An 8719-nucleotide genomic window follows, 5' to 3' on the forward strand; every position below is an offset into this window, starting at 1 on the left:
TCTGAACACTGTGTTCACACTTAGGAGAGATAAAAATATCCACTTGAAGGTCTCTGCTAGAAGAATGCTACAGATTGAGGCAACAAAACATGATTTACTGTTGCTGGACTCCCTGGGCTCCCTCCATTGGTATGCCTCTGTCTCTCTAGGATGGGGAAGGGGACGGCTTTCTTAAAAACAAACCACCCAAAGTTGGGGAGGAACCGGCTCAGAGCTGGCCTGGTCAGTCTGGTCTCACTGTCTGCTACACTTCTTTGCCTATTTTCCCCTATTGCATGGTATCTGTGGAGGAGAATTCAGCCCAAAGAGAAAGCTATCTAGATAACAGTTCATCTCCCGGGGAGAGGCCAGGAGACTGAGCCTCTCTACTCTGTGGAGTCTTTCAGGATCTCAGCTTCCTTCTTTAGGGTACTTTCTCCTTGTTAGGTTTTCAGGTTCAAGAGGAGAAGGGGGCACTGTGTGGAGCTGACCTTTAAGCAAGAGTTTTGCTAACCATTGGCAGGGGTCTGAAGAAGTTTCAGGCTCCTCCCTCTAGGCAGGCAGAGCCTGTTCCTTTCAGGTCCCTGGAGAGGCAAGTAAAGAGGAAGGGCTGTGTCTCAAGGAACCCGGTCCAAGGTCGGTCAGTAACTAGACTAAGATACACGGTCCAAGGTCGGTCAGTAACTAGACTAAGATACACGATTATTTTCTTGCATTTCTGGCATAAACAAGTGCTTGGAAGTCCCAAGGACGTTTCTGGACAAGGGCTTCTCAAATAACAAAGGGACCTAGTTAGTACACAATAGGACAGTGGTCCTGTCTTGTGTGCTGTCCTCTGTTTAGGGCCTTGCTACCCAGAGGGGCACATTAACAGGGAGGGAAAGACTTGCTCCCTGCCCATGTGCCCTGACACTCCTGTTTTTAGAAGAAGCTGTATCTCAGTGAGAGAGAGAGAGAGAGAGAGAGAGAGAGAGAGAGAGAGAGAGAACACACAGGCCAAGGCAGAAGTTCTCAACATATAGAGGGGACGAGGGGCAGCTTATTGGGGAGGCTTATGGCAATATGCCATGACCAGGCACAGGGTCACCTAGGATGATGTCAGCTTGTATGAGAGGGGCTGGCTGCAAATTGCAGGGATAGGGGACGGGGGAGGTCAGAGGCCATCGCTTGAACATACCAGAGGGGAAATACTGGGCGTCAGTCGTTGTGTTGGCTACACGTGGACAGACAGACATTTTGAAGAACCACACTGAGGGTATCTCCAGTAGATGGCAGGAACCTGTTTACCCCAGACTTTCCGCAGCATCTCACGCCCCCTGCTGGACAGGGCCAGGCAGGGTTTGGATCCTGCACGCAGGCCCTATGTCTCCTCTGACCTTGTTGAAGTCACTTACAGCCCAGGTCATTCCACAAGCTGTTCACAGCACTGTTATTCGTCAGGGTCAGGCTGAGTGGATTCTCCGCAGTGTGGATCTTCATCTCCCAGAGAGCTCTCTAGAACTTCTTCTGCCTATGGCCTGTGCCACAGCCTTGTTCCAGCTGGTTCAAATATTCTCTGTACCCAAGGAATTAATAGATTCAATCAAGAGGAGTAGTTTAGGATGAAGGCCGGACATGGAGCCCTTGACTTCCTCTGCTCACCTGTTACCTGGGGCTGCCTGTTCAGATCTACCAGTGAGTTTTCTAATAGTCAGCCCAAAGGCAGTCAGACGACCTCTGCTTCTCTCTCTCTCTCTCTCTCTCTCTCTCTCTCTCTCTCTCTCCTCTCAGCCTCATTTACTCCCCAACTTCACAGAAACGGTCAAGTATTTACTGTGCCTCTGTCTCCCCACTGAGTTAATTTTTGACTTTATGACCCTGAGCCCCCTGAGCTGTATATATGTGTTCCTGTGTGTGCACATGTGCACACATGTATGTGGGGGTTAGAAGCTGACATCTGGTGTCTTCATCATCCCTTTGTATGTGGGGTTTAAGACGGCTCTCTCCCAGATCCCAGAGTCCGCTGAGTCAGCTGGACTGGCAGCAGGAGTCTGCGAGATCCTCATGTCACTGCCTCCCCAGCGCTGGCTCTTATAAAAACCTTCTCATAAGAGTTAGCATTGAAATCCTAATGTTGCTCTAGAAGATACTTATTAAGTGAACCATCCCTCCTGCCATCTTGCGTCTGTTTTAAACATTCATTTATCACTGATGCTAAGAACCTGGAAAAGGGAGCCTTGGTTCTCAGGTAACATTGGTAGGGTTTTGTCTTTGAGGTTCTACCACAGGTGCCACGATGACTTGGAAGACATTTGAGCCACCCTCTTGTACCAAAACACACATGAGGCATGAGCTGGGCCAGGGCTGAAACCAGTGAACTGGGCAGTTGAGCGTTTGACTCTTAGGTCCTTGGGTCCTCTGCAGAGTCCGTCAAGGGCCTCTCTGGACAGAATCCTGTTGTCCCTGAGAATTAGGAGAGGTGTCTTGTCCCTCCTGGCTACTGCGTTGTTGAGTTCAGGGGTCTGTCCATGATGGTAGAACCCTTTCAGTATCGCAAGCCCTCTGTATCTGATTCTTGGATTCTTAGAACTAATTCACAAATAAGGCCAAAGTACTCATTAATTCATATAGTCACTAACTTGTTGACCAAAGGGCTGGGTCCCAGTGGTCATTTGAATGAGAATGGCCCCATAGGCTCATATGTTTAGGTGCTTGGTCCCCAGTTAGTGGAGCTGTTTGGGAAGGATTAGGAGGTGTGACCTTGCTGGAGAAGGTGTGTCACTGGGGGTCTGCTTAGAGATTTCAAAAGCTCATGCCATTCCTAGCTAACTCTCCTTCTGCCTCCTGCTTGTAGATCAGATGTCAGCCCTCAGCTACTGACCCAGCACCATGCCTGCCTGCCTGCTTATCTGCTGCCACGTCCCTCACCATGATGATCACAGTCTTCCCCTCTGAAACTGCAATCCTTCATTCAATGCTCTCTTCTGTAAGTTGCTGCAAAGTTGTTGTGAAGAGACACCATGACCACAGCAACTCTTATAAAGGAAACATATAATGGGGCGGGGTGGGGGGAGGCTCATTTACAGTTTCAGAGGTTCATGGCGGGGAGCATAATGGCACGCAGGCAGACATGATATCGGAGCTGAGAGTGCCACATCTTGACTCAGAGGCAACAGGAAGTGGACTGACTGCCACACTGAGCGAAACTTGAGAAAAGAGACCTCAGAGCCTGCCCCCACAATGACACACTTTCTCCAACAAGGCCACACCTCCTAATAGTGCCACTCCCTTTGGGGGCCACTTTCGTTCAAACCACCCCAGTTGCCTTGGTCATGGTGCTTGTCACAGCAATAGGAAGGTAGCTACGACAGCCCCCCACGTGCCCCCAAAGAAACACAGGGACTGTCTGGTCCTATCCCGGGTCGTTCCCACTCCACTGCTCCCGTGCCTCCAGGCTGTGAGGACAATAAAGCCTGGAGTTTGTCACACTGGCAGGGTCCTTTCTTCCAGTGATGGGGACAATAGACTCTCGGGTTGAGAGAGTGCCTTTTTATCCCTACGTTGAGATCTGAGCCTCACTGAATGACTGATTCCCACAGTCTAGATGTGAAAACCCATCCACAAGGAAAAGAAAAGGGCAGAACCGGTCCTAGCTAGCTCGTCTCCAGGGATACTGCCAACTTCCTGAGGATCCAGCAGGGGGCAGAGGGAGCAGGTCTGCCAATCATCGTCTTTGGTATCTGAAAATTTAGACCCGCCTCCGGATTATAGCTCCTGAGCTTGGATTGGCTTTCATTTCCTCTGTCATGGTGGGCTGGGCCTTATGGTTGGGTGGTTGTCTCGTTTAGGGGCGGGGCAGAGCTGCTCTGGAAGCGTTTTTCAGACACTTGATGCTGGGCACCGCTATCTGAAAGAGGAGTCTTTTCTGACCGTGGCCTGACTGCACAGTCTCCAAGGCTGGACTAGAAATCATGCCCGTGACTCTGGGCTATTGGGATATCCGTGGTGTGAGTGAAAGGTTGGGTCGCTAGGTGGGAAGAGCCCAGGGTCAGAACACAAAGGAAGATTCTCTTGAGCCTTTTACCTGCCTCTGTCAGAACCACCCTGCGCAGTCGGTCCCCTCCCCTTGCCTCCCTCCCTCTCCCCCACCTCTCTTTGTAGTAAAAGGTGGGGAGGCTTTCCTAGAGGAGGCGAAGGCACACATTTAGAATCTCACTAACTGTGACTTTTGTTACCGGCCGTCTCTCTCAGCTGGGTCACGCCATCCGCCTGCTCCTGGAATACACAGAGACAAGCTACGAAGAGAAGAGATATGCCATGGGGGACGGTAATGACGCTCTTCTGGCCAGGTTCTTCCCCCAGCTCAGCCCATTGGTGCCCAGCGGTTTCTGCCTAGCTCCCTGTTTCTCAGCTCCGTAGCTCTCCTCCAGACGAACCCAGAGCGTATCCCTTCTAGAGACTTCTTTGAGGGTGCAGCTTTGCTTTACAACACAGAATCTTGGTTGTGGGATGTTGGCCCTTTTCTGGCTCTAATCGGGTGAGGTTCACCCAGCACTGGCCTAGTGCTTTTGTAAGCCTTGGCTATGTAAGGCCTACAGCCCTTAAGGCCCTATTCAAGCGCACAGCTCTGGGATGGAAGGGTTACTGGGTCAGACTGCATATTCCCTGCACTAGGGGTCCTGCCCTCCTTGGAAGGGTTCTGGGGAAGGAGGCTTAGAGGCAGATGATCTTTTTTTTCACATCCTCTTGTCTACAGCTCCTGATTATGATCGAAGCCAGTGGCTGAATGACAAATTCAAGCTGGGCCTGGATTTTCCCAATGTAGGTGCAGGGAAGGGAGGTTTGGGGAAGGCATGGCGTCCTCACCTCATCTCTTTGCCTGGATGAGGGGGTTTGGGGTCAAAGCTTCTGCTCCCCTGCTCCCATTCCTGGTGGCTGGGCAGTGTGATGGGCTGTGCCCCAGCTCTCTTTCGTTCGGTGTGCAGTGTATTCATAGAAGGCACACTGAATGTCAGACCCCATGTCTGTCCCCACCCAGGGAAGGGATGGATGGACCCCTCATCACATCTAACTCTCCCTGCTTGTCTTTCTAGCTGCCCTACTTAATTGATGGGCCCCACAAGATCACTCAGAGCAACGCCATCCTGCGCTACCTTGGCCGCAAGCACAACCTGTGTGAGTGGGGCTGGCTGCAGGGTGGGGCATGGAGGTCATCCCCCTGGGCTTGTCTGGGGTGGGGTGCTGAGGCTGTGTGCTGTGTGTGCTGCAGGTGGAGAGACGGAGGAGGAGAGGGTTCGTGTGGACATTGTGGAGAAACAGGTCATGGACACCCGCATTCAGATGGGCACGCTCTGCTACAGCCCTGACTTCGTGAGTTCCCACTCTGTGACGTAGGCTGGGTTTGCAGGAGGAGTGAAGAGCTTACGTTCACATCCACAGCTGTGACTTTGTGAGTTCCCACGCTGTGACGCAGGCTGGGTGTGCAGGAGGAGTGAAGGGCTTGTGTTCACATCCACACTGTTCCTCTGGAATTTGAACCCACCCATACTGATTTCCCAGGCTTTCCTATCCTAACAACATGTTGAGCTGCCAACTCACCCCCATTTTGTCAATGAACACTATGTATCAATTGCAAGAAGTTGCGAGGTGTTGTCATGACACCCACGGTTGGAAACTCATTTCCTACAGAGTGAATTCCTGGGTTCAGTTCTCTCCAACTTTGAGCTTGTACCTCCTTGTCCAGTTCACACACCAACTACCACTCCTGGAGTTGACAGATGAAAGCCAGAGCGAAAGAAGTCATGGGCGTTCAGGAACATACCCAACAGCTTTCCTGCAGCTGAGTCCCCAGTAGGAGCAAAAGTGAGGGCCTCTTGCTAAAAGGCAGCTTATGGTCGGCCGGAGGACCACTGTCCCTTGCAACATCCGACCCTGTTCAACTGTATTTGCCCTACTCGATGTTTGAGGATTTGTCCTCGTACCATCTCTTAGAACTCACTTCTTCTCTTCTCTTGAAATGGTTAAGTACTTTGCTTTTCTGCTTCTACTGGCCCTCTCGATCAAGAAGCATGAGATACCCACGAAGTCCTAGGTTAGATATCAGTCGTGACAGATGCAGGGACAGTGTGTCATTCCCATCTAACTTCTGATCATCCCTGAGAGATGAGGCCCGTTAGCAGACAGGAGTCTAACCATGCAAACAGTGAGACATCAGACGGTGATAGCCCAGTCTTATTAAGGAGCCTGCTCCTTTGCACAGCCCTGTGAGGCCACTCTTCCTCCATTGGGGCCTGAATGAGGGTGTGACAGCTGTTTTCTGCTTCAGGAGAAACGGAAGCCAGAGTTTTTGAAGAGCCTCCCAGGTCAGTTGAAGCTCTACTCTGAGTTCCTGAGTCAGCGGCCATGGTTTGCAGGGGACAAGGTAAGGAGGGTAAATGGTGAGGAGGAGGAGGAGGAGGAGGAGGAAGAGGAGGAGGAGGAGGAGGAGGAAGAGGAGGTGGAGGAGGAGCCGCCATTGTTCCCAGGCTACCAGGTCCCATCCCACTGACCCCGCTTCCTGCAGATCACCTTTGCGGATTTCCTCGTCTATGATGTCCTGGACCAGCACCGTATATTTGAGCCCACGTGCCTGGATGCCTTCCCCAACCTGAAGGACTTTGTGGCCCGCTTTGAGGTGATGTCCTGATCCTCTTTCTTCTTGGATGCCCTTTCCTTCCCCCTTTCTAGGATACTTCTCTAGTTCTGAGGGTTAAAAGAAGAATAAGAAGGATCTATTGAGCCCTGGCTTTCTGCCAGGACCCATGTTCAGCCTCTTAGGTTTGTGGAGTCAATTTGTCATTGCAATAGTAAACTGGATAGAATTAGATGTCCCACTGGACTAATAAGGGATCTGAGACTGTGGAGAACAAGCTGTTTGCTCAAGGTCCTAGTTCCAGCAGAGACTGTTCTGGGCTCCTGACTGCCTTTGGCTTCTAAAGGCAGCATTCAGTGCGTCTCTGATTTGTGCAAAAGGGAAAGTCAGGCCTTTGTACAGCATGGGTTTCCTGCTCAGGACCTGTGGCATGCAGAACATGTGAAGAATGTGTTTGTTCCTGCAACCATTGGGCAGAGACCAAGGCAGACTGATGTGCAGAACCAAAACATACTCAGTGGTCACACCTGGCCTGCAGAATGATGCAGTCGGCCTTGTTTATGACTAGGGAAGCAGGGTGATCCCGGCCCGCTCCCGGGGATGAACTTATCTTGAGTTCTGTCGGTGGGTGTACTCTTGCCTCCCCTTCTTCTTTCATATCTTATGTTCCTCTATGAAACGAGGCCATACTTTTATTTTTATTCAGTTTCTTTGATTCTCCCCTGTGTGTGGCCCAACAGGACATGCAAAAATGTCCCTCCATTGTGGGACTGGGTGCAGCTGAAAGCAGTAAGCATGGCAGAGATGCATGTGATATTAGTAATTGCCTGGCACCCATCTCACAGTGACTCAGAGCCATGCTGAATTTTCTGGTTTCACATGAACAAGACCAGATTTGAAAATTAGAGCCATTAGCATAGCAACAGCTCTTGGCCTGGAAGTGTTTCTCCTTCTCCACTCTCCATGAAGGGATGCGTTCATTTTTCAGTTCTGGTCCATGTAGAGTGGTCTTGGGAGTGTGTAAGAACTGACCTGGCAGAGGAGTGGGGTGTTTGCGGAGAAGCCCTTGTTCTGAGCACAGATAGATGGCTGTGGCTCCTTGGGGGCTGGTAGCTCCAGCTCTCTGTTGGTCTTTAAAAATGATCTGTGCATTCTTTGCTGAGGTGCCCTGTAACACACTCTCCTGAATCAGAGCTAGAGATGAGGTTAGCTGGGGCTCAGGGAGAGTGTGCCCAGGGCTCAAAAGAAGCTTCAGGCGAGAGTTGGAGCTGGCCACTCCTTGCAGACCCCTTACCCCTCTCCGTTCACATTCAGGGTTTGCTGAATCCCTGGGTAGAACCTAGACTCTCTTCTATGCCATATGTGCAAGTACTCGGCCCTTTTGGTTTTCTGGATCCTTGCTTCTTTTCATTATAGACATGGCAATCCAGCCAGGAGTCACAGTGCCCTCTATGGGATGCAGGGGGGAGTGCAGAGAGCAGAGTGGCAGGCACAGAGCATGGGAGAGTGAGGAAGTTTCTTCACCTCTGGGTACCTCAGCATCCCTGCTAAATGGTGATGGTGGGACTGATTTTGCAGGGTGGTTGGATGGATTTTCTGCATCTGGATTTTAAACTCTCTTGGATGTTCCTAGAGTGAGTTTGCCCACCTGAGAGCCTGCTTTCTCATTCCTGCCTGTAGGGCCTGAAGAAGATCTCTGCCTATATGAAGAGCAACCGCTTCCTCCCGAGTCCTTTGTACTTAAAACAGGCCATGTGGGGTAACAAGTAGGACCCACATTGCTGGTGCTGGCAGGGAAGATCTGTCAGTGCCCCTGGCACCCCGGACACCAACGGGGTTCTGTGCCCCAGTCCTCCATTCCTTTCTCTGTCTTTTGTTATCCCCCTCTACACAAATCCTTGCCTCCCATTTCGCACCGCCTCTTTTCACGCAAGCCTTGAAATTTCAGCTCCCATCCTTCGCAAAGACCCTTCTTTTTCTTACTTGTTTTTGTCGTGTTTCTTACTAGATAGACAGCCATTCTATTGCTTGTGGAAGCTGGGTTATTGCCCAAAGATCCATACTGCCTGGTGTACAGGTTCGCTCCTCAGAGTGGGATGGCCGACCTTGTTTGATCTCTAGTAAAGTATG

General features: G+C 51.0%; 1 protein-coding gene across 1 annotated transcript; it reads left to right on the plus strand.

Annotated features, from left to right (window-relative positions):
- Positions 1–3817: 3817 nt before the first annotated feature.
- LOC121449108 (glutathione S-transferase Mu 6) lies at positions 3818–8719 on the plus strand. The gene is made up of 8 exons (XM_041653362.1): positions 3818–3965; positions 4210–4285; positions 4715–4779; positions 5052–5133; positions 5228–5328; positions 6284–6379; positions 6521–6631; positions 8270–8719. The coding sequence occupies exons 1-8, from the start codon at positions 3930–3932 to the stop codon at positions 8357–8359; spliced, it is 657 nt and encodes a 218-aa protein (XP_041509296.1). The 5' UTR covers positions 3818–3929; the 3' UTR covers positions 8360–8719.

Source organism: Microtus oregoni, unplaced genomic scaffold (assembly GCF_018167655.1).
Source record: "Microtus oregoni isolate MIOR12 unplaced genomic scaffold, Mior012 000000F_ref0000247, whole genome shotgun sequence".
NCBI classification, from domain to species: domain Eukaryota; kingdom Metazoa; phylum Chordata; class Mammalia; order Rodentia; family Cricetidae; genus Microtus; species Microtus oregoni.